Source organism: Pochonia chlamydosporia, chromosome 1 (assembly GCF_001653235.2).
Source record: "Pochonia chlamydosporia 170 chromosome 1, whole genome shotgun sequence".
In the NCBI taxonomy this organism is placed as follows: domain Eukaryota; kingdom Fungi; phylum Ascomycota; class Sordariomycetes; order Hypocreales; family Clavicipitaceae; genus Pochonia; species Pochonia chlamydosporia.
Window position 1 is genome coordinate 2,575,608 of NC_035790.1, and position 15,809 is coordinate 2,591,416.

Genomic DNA, 15,809 nt, shown 5'->3' on the forward strand with positions numbered 1-15,809 from the left:
CTTTATTCATGCATAGCGCGGAGTTTGGAATGGGGGTGGGACATAGAATACCGCTTTTTTACTTTGTGGAGATGTTGTCAAATGGCTTCGATATACTATACAGTTGCGTTCTACGCTTTGATTTTCACTCGCTGTGATGTCCATGGTCAGAAGAGAGTCTGTTATACACGCTGTCTACTATACATTATACTCTACATCTTGCATCTCACATCTTGTTAGCCAGCACATCGTACACGCCCATTTCCCGCGCGGCATTCATTAAACCTTCTCTCCGCTGCTCATCCGCACCCTGCAACCAAAATTTTCTCTGCAAATACTTGTACAGAGCATCTCCCCGCCTATCCCCCTGTAGCTTGTCCATGTCACCATCTGCCCATGCCGACAACTCATTGTCCAATGTTCTCTTGGCGAAAATGAGACGCTTTCGCTGCGACGGGCTCTCCCACGATATCTTTGTCGTTCCGAGCAAAAGTTCCATGACTAGTGTCTCTGGGGGCAAGAACTTGAAAACCTGTTTCAACGCTGTCAGGGCCACAAGGAATCCCGCATCATCTTTGAGACGGCGAAAGGTGTGGAGAATTTTCCGCGCAAGCTGGCCATCTATGCCGTCTGGTTCAAACACGGCTCTAAAGCTGGCCGTTTCGCAAAAGAGTTGCCGCGTGGTTGTGATTTCTGCAGGCAGAGAGGATGGGGCAATGGTGTGCAGTCTGTTGACGGGCAGAGTCTTCCACAGGGCGCTAAAGGTATATGGATCGGGAGAGATGCCGCGTTCTGTGACGAGGGAACGGTACAGGTCGAGTGCGTCCTTGGGCTGACCGGCTTGGAGGTGAGATTCGAGCAGCTGGTTCATCATGAAGGCATCTGGACTGATTTCCGACTCGTGAAAGGCGTCCCACAGGGATTCCATGCGGGTATGCAGTTCTCGGAGACGGTAGTTTTCTGCCATGAGGGAAAAGGTTTCAAGTGTGGCTCGTGGCCAGGAGACTGTGGATTCTGGTTCTGCTGACGACCCGACAGCCCTCGACTTGACAAAGCGGATTCGGGACTCAATCATGTCCCAGGCCAATTTGTCTGCCCGTTCCAAATCCTCCGTACCTCCTGATCTCTGCCACGCGCCAATGAGGCCATTGAGGTGAATGGGAGACGCGGCCACGCCCCTTTCGCGCATAAACTCTACGACGTTGAAGGCTCCGTGTAAATCACCGGCACCGATGAGTCGCTTTAGCCATTTGCCCAAGAAGAATTTGTTAGCCACCACTGAGGGCATGTATTTTTGCTTCTTGAGGTCAATCTCTCCGTCACTCATCATGTCGACAAATGCGTACAGGGCATTTTCTGTCTGGTTCGTGGCCAAAAAGTAAGAAATGACTTGGTCGTAGTCTGACAGCTTCATGGTCTTGCCCAGCAAGTCTCGCATCTTTCGATATGTAGTCCACGCCCGCTCCTGGCTCTCTGTCGTCGCCTGTTCGGACAGCGTTCGAACCAGGGGCATCAAGATGCGTGGATCCATGTGTCGTTGCAGCAGTTTGTTGGCCGCTCGCTCGGCTTGATCAAGGTCGCCCACCCGACAAAATATGCGCACTCCAAGCTCCCAGTAGTCCTTAAAGGTTTCGGCCTTCTCGTCGCCAAGAGTACTGACGCAGCGTTTCCAGTTATCAATCGCCTTTGCCTCCCAGCCATCCACGAAGACGGCCTCAATTGTGACGAGCTGCTGGGAGGGGCTCAGTGTCACTCTGGCTTCGCTCATGTCTCTGGCCAGCAGGGAGACATGCGCCAGGCGGTGAATGTTGATGGATTCGTCTGCTGAAAGCACAGTCCACAGCAAATCCCAAACTTCGATGGGAACGTGACCCCAGCCTCTAGCCAAGGTGAGCCGCGCAGCGTGGTAGGCCTTGTACACTGCGGAAACGCTATTCTTGGTGAGCCCAGAGCTGCGACGAGACTCTCGAAAGGCTCGTGACAGCACCACGTTTAGCCTATTAATCTTCTTTCGCTGATTCGGCGTCCACTGTTTTTCGGGAATCTGAGGCAGTGCGATTCGGGGTTGCAGACCCTCATCTGAGAGCGGCAGATCTGCCAGGTCTCTTTGCAGCTCGTCCAACATCTCCCTCGGCAAGTTGGAGCCGGCATGTTCGATTTCGGCGTCGATTGACTTGGTATATGCTTCCATCCTTTCCATCATCTTTTCCAGATCCTTCGCAGATCCCACATTCCCCACGTCGCCTCCGACTTCGCGTAGCACAGCCTGAAATGCATCTATTTCTTCCCTTGACCCCAAACTGGCTTGAATATCTCGAAGAGCTTCCTTTAATTCAGACCCGTCCAGTTTCCCAACGGAATGACTGAATGCCTCATTGTCTGGCAGCTCGTTTCGCCTGTGCTCGTCTTGTTCGAAGAATCGTACGGAGAAAACCCCATTGTCTTGGTCCCCTTTCGCATTTGCTTGCAAGTCTTTGATGCCCTGGAGGTATTGGTTCAATTCCGTCTTGTTGGGCCGCCTGGAAATCGAGCCAGTATTCCGAGAACGTTCATTTGTCCTCGATTTTGAGGTCGCCTGTGAGCTGTACGCAGCTATCCTTGGAGGCACCACCTTTTGCCGGATGGCAAGCAGGCATGTTCGACATATCGGGCCATTCCGGCTCGGCAAGTCGAATAGAAGTGGCCTGCAGGGCATCCTTTGGAGGATCGAGTGCCCGGTGATAGGATACAGCTGGAGTTGTCGAGGCCCCTAGATTCAGATGCGAGTCAAAGCTTCAAGCAGTTGTACTGGCTGGAGATGCTATCGATAAGGCCAAAATCAGTGCCAGACACAGTCAAACGCGACCCACCGCCTGCCATCTAAGGTCCTACAGCGGGTACCCGCCATGGCAGAAAATTAATTTTTGACCACCACCATCACCACATGCGACAACGTTGGAGAAAGTCTTGGTAAAGAGACAGACATTCCGCGTCGGAGAGGCAAAAGGACGAAAGAACCACACCATGTCGAATTCACCAGAATTCTTGCGGTTCACCGGCCACCGCTCATTCACCAAACGCCTTACCCTTTCCACTTTGACCGGTCGCCCAGTACACATATCCAAGATCCGAAGCACATCGCCCACGAACCCAGGTCTTGCACCTCACGAGATTTCCTTCCTCCGACTCCTCGAAGCCATCACCAATGGCAGCTCTATGCAAATATCATACACCGGTACAACAATCACCTACCACCCTGGCTTAATCACTGGCGTGATAGCCGGCCAAGGCGCCACCGACGGCGATGTCATTGAGCACAAGATACCCGATACGTGCACCCGCGGCATCACATATTTCCTCCTCCCTCTATGCCTGTTGGCCCCCTTCTCAAAAGCACACATGAATGTGCGCTTCTCCGGATCCGGCGTCATTACATCTGCCACCGACACTGGTGACGTCTCTGTCGACACCTTCCGAACAGCCATCCTGCCACTGTTTGCGCTCTTTGGCATCCCACCAGTGCGAATCGAACTGCGAGTGCTGCAACGGTCATGCGCAGGGCCAGGCGGCAAGGGAGGCGGCGGGTGTGTTGAGCTTCGCTTTGCAAGCCAAGTACGGCTACCCAAGACACTGCACCTGAATCGCAGCCCGGGACGGATAAAGAGGATTCGCGGAGTGGCATACAGCACAGGTGTGTCCGCCTCGAATAACGGACGCATGATTCATTCCGCCCGAGAGATTCTCAACCCTCTAGTATCGGATATACATATTGCGGCCCAATACGATCAAGCGCCACTGGTGCCCATTGGCGACAAGACGGGGAGCAAACGACGGCTCGGAATTGGCTTCGGCTTGAGTCTTGTTGCTGAATCCAGCGCAGTGGGCGTCTTGTACTCGGCGGATGTGGTGGTTCCCTCATCTGGAGGCATGGTTCCAGAGGACATTGGCAAGAGATGTGCATACCAATTGTTGGAGACGATTGCGCAAGGCGGTTGCGTCAGCCAAATATCAGCGAGCGCTATGCTCATACTCATGGCAATGGGATCAGAAGATGTTGGCCGTTTACGAATAGGAAAGGAGGTCCTGGCAACGGAAGACACAGTCTCACTGGCCAGAGACTTGAAAACATTTGGAGCGAGCAGTTGGGGTCTGAGAGATGTGGATGATGACGAATCTGGTGATATCATTATTTCGGTCAAAGGTACAGGTGTTGGTAATGTGGGAAGAAAGATTGCCTGAACAATGTACAACGCAAAAAGTTCACTGAAATTTGGGAGTTAGCGGCGGGAATGCATCAAGGGGAAAAATACAATTGCTATATTTCAACATCAAGTTACACGTCTATCTATTTGGTCGTATGGCAGCAGACTGAGCAATAACCGCCCTCCTCCTAGCCTGTAGCGTAGCCAAGGTCGCCCCGTAGCTTATTGAACGAAGCGAATGTGCCGCCGAGCGCTCCAAATCACCGGCAGCAGACAAGACTGATTGCACAATGTAATAATCGCCGACCACAGCATTACCAGAATTCATTATATCCGCCAGTTGCGCCCTCGACGAGTCCTCGCTCGTGCTCTCCCGCAGCAATGTATCCGCTTCGCCGCTTTGCTCACTTGCCTCCCTCGTCTCGGTGGACGTATTCAGCTCGCGCATCTCCGTGCCGCCAGCTTCGTCTATAGTGGCGGTTTGTGTCGCATTAGCAAGCGTCGGATCTGTGCCATGTATCGACACCCCCCGCTCCTCGGCGTCCAAATCTTGCATTCTCCGCGACGCAATCTCTAGTTCCTCAGCAATGTCCGGTAATATGGGCCGAAACGTCTTCAACGTGACGCGAAGTTGCTCTCGCTGTGTATGTACCGTCAACATGAGGCACTGAATAGCCAGAATGGCGAAATCGGCTAGCAAATAGTACAGTCTAGACGTTGGGGGCCGTTGTCCGACAAAATCAATTATAAGCCCGCCATGTTGGTAGCCACGGTGGAAGTCGGGTCCCTGTGGCAGAGAGGTGAAGAGATGAAGGAGGACGCAGATGAAGTTGGGGATGACAACTAGGAGGACGTGGACCCTACCGGCGGGCATGAGAAAGGGAAACGCTTCGTCTTTCGGGGTAAGGTACATGTATTGGCCGATGGCACGAAGCAGAAATCGAAACATGGAGCACCTAAAGAATCTAATGTTAGCACGTCACTGGTCTTTTGGCTATAGGAAGGCCATGGACTGACTCCATATAGTACAGGCCGCTCAGCTCGGCAAAGACTAGCAAGTCGAGCGTCTTGAGAAGATGCGTGACAAAGGACAGCTTCTTGACGAGCCCCGGGTTGCGATCCTTCTTGCTCTTTTTCCGACGACGGCGCCGCGAACGAGATCGTGAGCGGGATTGAGATCCGTCATTATTATCGTCTGCGTCTGCGTCTGCGTCTGCGTCTGCGTCTGCTTCCACATCGGCTTCCGCATCCGCGACCCCTGGTTCCGTATCGGCATCAGCCGTCGTGGGTATCGGTATCGTTTCGTCGTCTACTTGTCGCGATGATGCATTGGCGTTGGTTGGGGCTGGCGAGCTTGGCGTAAAATCATGGTTCATAGTCGCCTCGTGTACGTCATCTGTAGAGACTGAGCAGGCTCTACATGGAGGCAGCTCAATTTCAAATGGAGCCGGTCATGAGGGCGCAAATGCAGGTTGGTGATTGAAAGTGTCCTGGCTGGCGAATCGTCTTCGTGTGCGCATAGAGCGCTTGAGGTCCGAGATGTCTGGAATTGCTGCCTGTGTTGAGTCGAGTTGCTGAAGACTGCAAGTGGATTGGGCAGTCCGGTACCAACAGACCAGACCAGACATGAGCTTACACCAAACGGCACTGGGCTTATTACAGGGTCCAGAGAGGTTGTGCAAGCACCAGAGTCGGAGGATCAATACTAAATCCGGCACTGTGGCAGTTGAGCAACACGTGCTCAGTTTTGGCTACGGGGGCCAGGCACTAGTTGACGTCGACATCCATCCGTCGAATTAGTCCAGACATTGTTGCACAACACACCAGACAACTTATTCAGAAAAGAAGCAAGTTTACCCATCAGACATCAATTTGATTTAATTCCCTACATCAATATGGTGCCGTCTCATCCACCCCCCTCCAGCCTCCTCAACAAGTCGCGCAGTCGTTGCATTGCAGGAACTTTTGGCCAATAGCCTGGCATGCCCGAATGAATCCTCCAACCTCGCTGTCATTGACGCAGCAGCCTCCAAATCCACAGGAGTAGCTATATCTGTGCTTGGAACGGGCACAAGCTTCTTGGCTCTTGGAAGATCCGCCAGTGCAAGCGCACTTTGTGGCCTCCACCGTGGCGAACACCATGAAGGCGGCAGCGGCGACCTTTGTGAGAGAGACCATGTTGATGTTGCTGTCAGTAACAGGACGCAAAGGTTCTCAGAGATTCGTACAAGTTATCTTCAAGTGAAGCAGTGTGAATGTGAATGGCTCAAGATGGATGCCAGTATTCCTATTCACCCAAGGCCACGGAGCTGGCTTATTTATATTTTCTTGGCCTCGATTAGGAGCAGTCAAGAACGGCTCAAAAACCACGTGTGGAAGCAACCGTCACTGCTCCAACATTGTTGTTAGGTTACATCCAGTTGGTTCGTCAGGAAGCTTGGCAACAGTAGCATATGCTTGTGTGTATGCTAATTCGGACCTGGAGGACGTTCCATAACCCCCTGCCTTGGAGTAGTTCTTCGCCGGCTTATGTTTCGACGTTCTCACGGGCTTATGTTTTGAAGTGCGCGTTATGCAGGTCCCCTCGGACCGTCGATCTTGTTCCCTATTCGATGATGAAGCATAGGGAGATGCTTCATGCGTAATAGTGCCCATGTATTACCCGTGGCGGGTAAATGTGCATGGAGCAGACGTGCAAACTAGCTGTGATAGTCCAAAGGACACAGGCTCTACGTCGCCAATTGCACTAAGCTTCGGTTGGAAGGAGTAGCGATGGAAATCACTACATCCTTTGCATCAGCAGCTTGATTTCAATGCTGGCGGGAACTAGAACTCATTCGTCATTCATCCACCATTAGTGGCTATATTAAGACAAGGCACCTCTAAGTGGCACTATCTGCATTCGCTCTCTGGCGATTCTCATTTTCATTGAACTTACATCGACTGCTGACAGGCGAAAATCAACACTTTTGCCACAAAGCTGTGCCGTTCTCTTGTACAACTCGGCTACCCTCGCGAACTGCATAAATAGTTCAGTCTAGCGGGAAGCTTTATACTTGATGCTTATTTAGTCAACCAACTTGCGTCTCAGAGCCAATACAACCTCAACGGCCAATTACACGTGCGGCGCGGAATGGAAATGGGGGCTAGTTTCCGTCGTGCAGAGATCTAGACCTTGAGATGCTGAGATGGATCTCGGCAACACCCCAGCTGCTAACTTCCTCATGCCTGTTTGGGAACCCAATAATTAAACGAACTAAGGGAACCATGATTATGAGTTTGTTGGCAACTTGTTTCGGGTTACATTTAGACGGCGAATGTCAGCCTCTACGGTGATTTAGGGCCCACCAATAAATAGCAAGATTCCATGCCCATAATGCCGTGCCAAGGAAGACGGCAACCTACGGCATTGGGCTGGTTGAGAAGGGGCATACCTTGGTCTGAATGATTTTCTTTGATGCTATTGCATTGTGTTGCCCAGCTCTGGGTTGGCAGACGAACAAAGATGGCCTCGGCCAGTCACGACGGGCCAACATGGAATCTTTGACCACTCAAGTCTCTTATACGCAGTTCTGTTAGGACTGGGCTGTTGTTTACCTGGATATTATCGCCACCTTGCTTCAAGTGCGTGCCTTTCTATTTGCATAATGGAAGTCAATACGACAGGAATCGTCATCGACGTCGGCAAGATCACTTGCCTGTCTCCAGGGTACAGGAAGACCATGGCCCGGAAATTTCAACTCTTCACATGTGGTTGGCTGTATATGGCGATTTGGTACAGCCATAGTGGATGATACTGACAAGCCGGGCCATTGACCTTTTTACCTTGAGCGGCTCAATCACACCCATATATTGCATTCTGGATGACAATTCGTCGTTCGCAGCCGAGTTGATGGAGAATGGGCTTCGGGTACCACGTTGGGTGATGTCTACATCTCATCACGCGACAGTTCTCTCACGCAAAACGACGAGACTACTTCAGCTCAATCTTATCCATTGAATAGACTACATGGCGGAACGTCCGCTGACGCAAGACATGATTGAAAATATACCATCCCCGGAAGGCAAATCTGGCACCCAGAGTTCTCACAACCACTGATTTGAACCGTTGCGCAGACTTTCGACGTCGGAAACAACCTATGGATGATTAGAGCAAAATTCCATGGCGTGAAATCCTACCAACCTCGCCCAATCTCGCCGTATTACCCTCACAAAGATCCTCGACCTATTCCTCGCGCTGCTCCATAAAGTTCAAGCCAGGAATACTCGCGCCATCGCGTCGTCCAAACTCGTCTGCATCCCGACTGTCGATTCGTTGACCATGGTCAATGGGTGCAGGGCCATCAAAGGCCATGACGGCGACGGTCAGCGCAGCAATGATGATAGCAACCTTCATGTTGGGCAATATGACAGGATTTCGTATATCGTGGGGTTTGTTGAGTTTGTAATATGTCAGGAGGAAAAGGGCAGCCAGCAGTGGGAGATGGGAGGGAAAATCATTCTAATTTGGGCCATGGGCTGGCTATCCTTATATCCCTGGCGCCCACAACAAGCGAAGTTGTCGACTGAGACATGGGGCATTCCAGGGCGAGGGGCATCAGAGCAAATTCGGGATGTCTTAGTTGGCTATTTTCAGCACGGCGGTCCAAATTGATGAGGAGGCTTTGGAGGCTTTCGTACTTCTGGCTGCCCTGGGAATGTGATGGGTGGAGAGGAGGGTGGGCAGCCATTCAATGTCACGTCAGCTAGACAGGGCGGCGAGGCGATGCGTCCCAGGAAGTTGCGGATGAGACATGGGGTGAAGTGCCGTGTGTTGTAAGAGATTGGGCTTTCGGATCACGGCGAGACGGACGTTGGGTGATTGTTGAACCGTCAAACCTTCAAAGCTGTCTGGTGGGTTCAATTAGATGGACATGGCGATACGGAGTTGTCATGTTGAAGCTGTTGCTGCAATGTGCGATAAAGTCGCAGTGACACACACTATCAACTGCTTTAATTGTCAGCTAAGCTAACAATTTAATTCTCGGACCAACAGAATGAAGCTATACCTGTACCGTTGTTGAGAAGAACAACAGACAACAACCCCCCATTAAGAAAACACCAGCATGAATGGACCAAGCCAGTGGGTCACCGTCAAGCAACTGCCGTTGCTCTCACCAAGGCAAGGCTCCTTTACTAATAAGTAGTTCCAAAGTCTGCCAGGGTCCATCCATCTTTCTATCCATTCAATGTTGCCATCTATCCTCTCTCACACGATCAAAGGCTCCTCAACCCCACAAAGTGCCCACTCCGGCGAACGGGTCTGCAAGTGCTCCATCCGACTCCATCGACATTCGATCAACTCAAACCCGCCAAACGTCATGCCATGACGCCCATCAGCCCCGATCATCAGGCAACATGCATGCCAAAGCACAGTTCAACCATCCACCTCGATCCGTGTCCCCAGATTACGTAGTCAAACATCAAGGTCAATCGCTGGCTGTGCTCGTACAGACCAAACCTTTAGCACTCTTTCTTCATTACACGCCCCATAGTGACAATGCAATCCTCAATCCATCACCACTCCAAGGAAGCCACTCCCAAACACTCCCAACTCCCTCATCCATTCTTCATCCAATGACGCTGACAAACAAAAACCCTTTCCTTTTCCCTCACAATCCAATCCATCGCAACACCCACTAGTGCCGATCGGAACACCACATCCCCAAAAGGAGGGGCTAAAAAGACAAAATACAAATCACATTCGATGCTTTTCCTGCCGTGGCTTCACCATCAACACCACGTCATTGGACCAAAACCCACAATTCCCGTCGTCCCTCCCCAAAGCTCTCTAATTCCTCAATCGCCATTCGCTCCTCATCCCCCAAAGCTCTCTGGTCTGGTCTGTCCATGTCCTTCCCCCTCCCCTTCGAGTGACCTACCCTTTCTCTCGGAAGCTCCAAAGCTTTTCATCCCATTTAAAAAGGCGACACGACCCCTCATCCGACTCTGCCGTCTTGTCTCGTGCTCCCCCGTCCACCTAAATCATCGTCCATTATCCAAAACCAAACAACTTTCATCATGAGCGAACCAACTCAGACACCTCCTACTTCTACCGAAGGCGCTGCCCCTCGCAGACGAGTAAGCAGGTTCCCAGTCGAGAAATGAATCGATGCTAACATGTTACAGAGCTCCGGCTGGATGCCTGCCTTCGAATCGCTGCAGCAGCAAAAGAATAATCAGGATGCCGTGCGTCGTCAGAGCATGTCTGACCAGCAGGCCAAGGGGGGCATTTTCAGCCAGTTCTTCCACAAGTATGTCGTCTCGTCATCTCATCCTCATCATTCCATCTCGCAAACGCTCGTGATCGTCACTCATTGACAAGGTTTTCGCAGTAACTTTGGCCGAAACACCAAGTGAAATGAAATTTGATTTCGTACCACTATGAGCTTAGTATGAGTCTTTTGTTCCTTGTTGTATATTAGTGCGGCTGGGGGGTAAGCATGGATCTGGGGGGGACTGGAGTTTTTGTAGTCTATGTTCTTATTATCTTGACCTATGAATTGGTGTTTGTTATCACAATGCCCTTCCGCAATGAAGCTGTGGTCTGGCCGCAGCTCCATTCACACATACGGGTGCTGTCTCGTGTCACGCCCGAGATTAATCCATCAAAGGACATCTATTGCGGCTGCATCTGTCTATGCCAAACATGTCTACGCAACAGGCTAGACTGCGCTAAATCAAGGCCAACAACACTTTTTGAATCAGAAACGCCTGTATATCGTAACAAATCCTATGAGAACGCCTTGTAAATGCCGTCATGTCTTGACCATGAAAATCTGCACATCTTGTTAGCCCATCTGTCTCAACATGTCGACTTCACCTAACACCTTGTGACCTACCTGAGCCAAAGCCTTGGTGTCCAGCACCGCCTGCTTCTTCTGTGCAATAAACCGTGATCGAACAAAGTTGCGACTCCCTCTTGGTGTGGAAGTCCCGGTGCCCGTAGGCGTCGAAGTGCCTGTAGCTGGAGCAGACGTTGCAACAGATGCAGGCGCCGTGGCCGTGGCCGAATCTGAATCCGCAGTCTCTGCCTCGTCCTTGTTGCGCTTCTTCTTGTCCTTCTTCTCCTTCTTCTCCTTTTTATCCTTTTTCGACTTTTTCACTTCCACCGACTCGTCGTCACCCTCGGAGCTCGTCTTTGACCTGGACTTTTCCTTTTTAGACTTCTTCTTCAATCGCTCCTCTTCATCGGGTGTATTGTTCTCCGTTTCCATAGCGGCCGCCAACTTCTTCGCCCTTCGCTCCTCTTTTCTCCGCCTCTTCTCCTTCTTCTCCGTATCTACGCTCGACGATTCTGACTCGGCCGCTTCCAACTCCTCCGCCTTTCGCTTCTTGCTCTTCTTGTCCTTTTTCGACTTTTTAGGCTTCTCTTCTTCAGCGTCAGACGCAGGCGTAGATTCGTCCGACTCCGTTTCTGCCTGCATCTCATCGCCAACGAGCAGCCCTCCGCGAATGAACCGCATAGGTCCCCATTTCGCCTCGACGTATCGGTTCGTCTTGACCACTAGCCGTGCTTGCCTATCGCCCTCGACTGACTCCTCTGACTTGCCATTCAGCCGACTCAGCAGGTCCGAAAAGACGTCAAGGCCCGTCACTTCATCCTCCTTGGCCTTATTGTACCCCAAGCCCTTCATGTCGTCCTTGAGGGCCACCCGGATATAGGATGCATTGGCGGCAGTGTGCAATTCGGAGTGAGCGGCGTCTTGCGCTCCGAGGAATTGACCGGGCTCCCATCCCTGGGAACGTAGGATCTTTTGACCGAAAGTTTTGGTGTCGCGAGTCCATTTTGTGTTGTTGGGATCTCTGCTGATTCGTGACCGGCTAATGCGCATTGAAAAGTCAGTTTAGTTCATGTGGCATATGGCAGCCTACCTACCTCTGCTTTTCGGCGAGAAGACCCATCTTGACGGTTCCTGGCTGCGACAAGCCGAACCTGTAGATTGATTTGGATGAAGAGTTGGATGGTTAGAAAAAAATATCTTAGCGGTGGGGTAGTCGAGATCGGGGCTTATCGCGGTAGTTGATTGGCCCGGTGGCATCCAGCCTGCCACAGGACTCACTTCCCCACAACATGCAGTGGCTGTATGAGTGTTCCTTCCGCTTGGCGGTCAAGCCCCAGAGCAATCGTGCCCAAGAACTCAGTTGTTGCTCTTCTAGTCCCCATTTTCATAGAAAACAAATGCATCTGCCTTGAAACATGAATCGTATATATTATTTTTACACAAGGAGTACATGTTTCATCGGTAGTCATCCAACTATACAGTCAATGAGCCTCCATTGAGACATTCGTCTACTTACCAACGTACCAGGTAGGTGGGAAGTCACTTCCCTAGGCACTTCCCATCCTTGTGATGTCTGCGAATACCTTCATCCTCCATCTCCAGGCAATGTCATGCTGCTACTGCAAACGAGGTTCTTACAAACCATCAAGTTTCTCTGGATCAATACGCGTGGTCGGATTGCGTAGCCGTGCACACGTCCAATAGCTCCCCAACATGATTACAATCACGAAATCACTGGGCAACGGTAACAGGCTTCTTTTCGCATAAATCTTACAATCCCTAACCTAGCTAGCGCCTATTATAAGCAATCAAACACAGTCGCCCATAGTGTCAATCTTTCTGTGCCACAGCTTCGTTCCACCTATGAAATCAATACAAAGGGCGCCTTTATCGCTATTTTGGTCTCAAAAACATTCCCTAGCCTGGCAACTTGTCCTTCTTGTGGCCAACCGATCTTGTCATCGTTTCGGAGTCGTCGATAGAAATTGTAATCAAACATAAAGCAACTTAGTAGTTGAGTTCGCCACCGCCACCGCCAGAGACGTGGTCGAGGTCTTCGTAGCTCTTCAGGCTACGACCTTGCACGGCTTCGCGAGGGCCACCCGTTGCACCACCAGCTCCATCGCCCCAGCGAGATCCTCCGGTGCGGTTTCGGCCTCCATCAAACCTGTTGCCCCGGCGGTCATACGGCCCTGTGCGATACTGTCCCCGATTGCCCATGCCGCCGCGGCGAATTGGGCCGCCTCCTGAGCGTTCTTCGCCCATTGGGTTCCAGCCGCCGGCCTGCATACCGGCGAACATGGGTGGGAAGTTGCCTCCAGCCATGGGGAACCCTGGCATGCCCATCATGCCATTCATTGAAAAGTTCTGCAGGTTGAACCCACGCGGCGTTCCCGTGGCATTCTGCCCATTGGCAGGAGGGAAGTGTCCGTTAGAGTTGGCATCCGTCCTGGATGGCGCAATGTGCGCAGGATCCATCACGTATGCATTGATGAGCTCAAACTGTAAAAGTAACTTGCGTTAGCTTCTATATCGTATCATGGCGATGTATCATGCCAAGAAGCCGGAGTGGGATTCGGACAAACCTCTTGCTTCATGCTATCGAGAAAGTCTCCATGTCTCTTTTCCACGTGCTTCTTCCAAAAGTGTTCCTCCTTGAAGAGCTTGGAGCATTCTGGTGCTTTGCAGCGCCACTTGTGCTCATCTTCCTGCTTTACAAACTTGGCCAACTCGTCTTCAACCGCGTCTTCAACTGGCCGCCCACCAAGCTTGCGAATGTCGACTGTTTGGGGTTCCAAGATTTGCATAATCTTGTCCTCAAAAGTCTTGACCCAGTTGTAGGCCCGGAGCAATTGCTGCTCCGTCTTGTTTGACGTGTTGCGGAACTTCTTGTCCCCGTCTGCGGGTTCGGCGTCTATTTCTTCAGCGTCGGCTGCCTTCTTCTTCTCGGGGAATGGCTCGCCATTGGCACTTGCGCGGGCGACCGATCTCGCCGACGACGACAATGTGCTTCTGGGACGACGCAGGTGGCCACCGGGGCACTTGCGCGTCAGCTCATGAACAGAGTCACTCTCAAAGACGCAAAAGAAACAAAAGTTGAAGACGCGACGCAAATACTCAATCAAAAGATCTAGTTGCTTCTTCTTGACGAGCATGTCCTCGTCATCAGCCTCTTCGTCAATAGCACCATCTTCTTCCTCGTCCTCCTCGTCTTCATGAACCATGCCATCGTCATCGTCATCATCCATGGCTTCATCCAAAGCCACTTGACGTTGCTTCTTGACCTTTTTCGCTGGTGTCTGTGACACGGCAGGCTGCAGACGGCCGGCGCTGCGCATGTCGTCCACCTTTTCCTCCACCTTGAGGATGGCCTGGAAATCTGAACCAAAATCCTCCTCAAACTTGTTGACCAGACGCTGAACGAGCAGCAAGTCTCGTTCAACACGCTCGGGAGCGGAGAAGAGATCCCACAGCGCCTTCTTTCTGGGGTTGTTGGGAGGATTGTGGACGCCAACATGGCATACGAAGTCGCCTCGCACTTCATCCTTTACCGTCTTGCCATTGACCGCCTCGAGCGCCTTTTCCGCCGTTGATACTGGTTGTGGCGTGGCAACGTCCAAATCCCCGTCGTCGTCCTTGGGGTCTGATCGATCAGCCGGGAGTGCTGTCTCGGAAGACGGGTGTAGCATCACCCACCCTATGCGGTGGTATCTTTTGCTCGGATTGGGGTCGGACAGAGACAGCCACTTAAATCCGCCTTCTTCCTCGCCCAAATTCTCCTTGCAAAACGACTCGAGGTTTTGGCGGCTGACGTGTGGCGCGATGGTCTTGATGAGCAGAGTAGGCTGGAACTGGTTCTCGTCGCGGATGTCGGCACCGTTGGCGGGGAGGAGATCGCCGACGCCCAAAACCTCGTTACTTGCCGTGGCCTCGCCCTCCTCCTTTTCAACGACACCGCCCGCGCCATTGCTCTCAGCTTTGGGAAGGCCCTCGAGCGAAAACTCATCAAACGTGCCCGTCTCCAAATCTTGCTCCCACTGGCTGTAGGCGCCACGACGGATTTCGTTTAGCTTGCTACGAAGCTCGTCGCGGATCTCTGGCACATATCTCTCCCTGAACCACTGCTCTTTTTTGTGTTCGGACACAAAAGAACGCGCCATCTTTGCTTGTAGCTCTTCCTTGTACGCGTCGTACGCGGCTTGAATCTTGGCCTTTTCCTTTTCACGCTCCTCCGGCCCGCGTGGCCGCTCTGGCTCACGTCTCCGACCAGTCCGGGCTCGTTCTTTGTCGTCCTTGATCTTCTCGTTCATTCTCCACCATTCTCCAAAGTAGGAGAATCCCACCTGGTAAGGCAGGCGTGCTGGATCGGCTAGAGGGTTCACCGTGATCCCGGGGGATGCGCCCTCTTGTCCAGGAACATAACGGTCAATGTTTGCAGGTGGTGAACTTATTCGTCGGCGATCATCTCTATCTCTGTCGTCTCGGCGAGACCTAGGTTCGTATCGGTCGACACCAGGTGAACGTGAACGTCTGCGATCTCTTCGGTCGTTGCCTGTGGTGATGTGAGTTGGTGTCCTATGAAAACAGCAGAAAGCACACTCTGCTTGTCAATCAATGTATGCGAAGACAATCGTACCTGGAGACCGTCCACGATAAAAGGTATCGGAGCGCTCATCCCTAGTTCTCGATTCGTCGCGGCCCCAGGTGCGATCTGATGGCGATCTTGCCGAGGAGTCCCGGTAAGAGGAGCTGTAAGAGTCCATTGTGAGGAAGAAGCGCCTTGAGGACGGGTAACTGTCACGCAAAGCCGGCCGTCGGCTTTTGA

The 15,809-nt window shown here is 52.0% G+C and overlaps 7 protein-coding genes across 7 annotated transcripts; 3 read left to right on the forward strand and 4 right to left on the reverse strand.

Annotated features, from left to right (window-relative positions):
• Positions 1 to 205: 205 nt before the first annotated feature.
• Positions 206 to 2,674, reverse strand: VFPPC_12845 (pentatricopeptide repeat protein; the record flags this gene model as incomplete). The annotated part of the gene is made up of 1 exon (XM_018290622.1): positions 206 to 2,674. The coding sequence occupies one exon, from the start codon at positions 2,672 to 2,674 to the stop codon at positions 206 to 208; it is 2,469 nt and encodes an 822-aa protein (XP_018148841.1).
• Positions 2,675 to 2,982: 308 nt separating this feature from the next.
• VFPPC_00647 (RNA-3'-phosphate cyclase family protein) lies at positions 2,983 to 4,197 on the forward strand (the record flags this gene model as incomplete). The annotated part of the gene is made up of 1 exon (XM_018280625.1): positions 2,983 to 4,197. One exon carries the CDS (start codon positions 2,983 to 2,985, stop codon positions 4,195 to 4,197), a length of 1,215 nt encoding a protein of 404 aa, XP_018148842.1.
• A 102-nt stretch (positions 4,198 to 4,299) lies between these two features.
• Positions 4,300 to 5,536, reverse strand: VFPPC_12846 (hypothetical protein; the record flags this gene model as incomplete). The annotated part of the gene is made up of 2 exons (XM_018290623.1): positions 4,300 to 5,116; positions 5,178 to 5,536. The coding sequence occupies 2 exons, from the start codon at positions 5,534 to 5,536 to the stop codon at positions 4,300 to 4,302; spliced, it is 1,176 nt and encodes a 391-aa protein (XP_018148843.1).
• A 3,733-nt stretch (positions 5,537 to 9,269) lies between these two features.
• Positions 9,270 to 9,842, forward strand: VFPPC_17383 (hypothetical protein; the record flags this gene model as incomplete). Its single annotated transcript, XM_022429096.1, has 1 exon — positions 9,270 to 9,842. The coding sequence occupies one exon, from the start codon at positions 9,270 to 9,272 to the stop codon at positions 9,840 to 9,842; it is 573 nt and encodes a 190-aa protein (XP_022285887.1).
• Positions 9,843 to 10,220: 378 nt separating this feature from the next.
• On the forward strand, positions 10,221 to 10,559 carry VFPPC_00648 (hypothetical protein; the record flags this gene model as incomplete). Its single annotated transcript, XM_018280626.1, has 3 exons — positions 10,221 to 10,280; positions 10,329 to 10,453; positions 10,535 to 10,559. 3 exons carry the CDS (start codon positions 10,221 to 10,223, stop codon positions 10,557 to 10,559), a joined length of 210 nt encoding a protein of 69 aa, XP_018148844.1.
• A 398-nt stretch (positions 10,560 to 10,957) lies between these two features.
• Positions 10,958 to 12,104, reverse strand: VFPPC_00649 (G-patch RNA maturation protein; the record flags this gene model as incomplete). Its single annotated transcript, XM_018280627.1, has 3 exons — positions 10,958 to 10,978; positions 11,042 to 12,023; positions 12,079 to 12,104. 3 exons carry the CDS (start codon positions 12,102 to 12,104, stop codon positions 10,958 to 10,960), a joined length of 1,029 nt encoding a protein of 342 aa, XP_018148845.1.
• An 887-nt stretch (positions 12,105 to 12,991) lies between these two features.
• Positions 12,992 to 15,747, reverse strand: VFPPC_00650 (arsenite resistance protein Ars2; the record flags this gene model as incomplete). Its single annotated transcript, XM_018280628.1, has 3 exons — positions 12,992 to 13,486; positions 13,570 to 15,536; positions 15,621 to 15,747. 3 exons carry the CDS (start codon positions 15,745 to 15,747, stop codon positions 12,992 to 12,994), a joined length of 2,589 nt encoding a protein of 862 aa, XP_018148846.1.
• Positions 15,748 to 15,809: the final 62 nt, after the last annotated feature.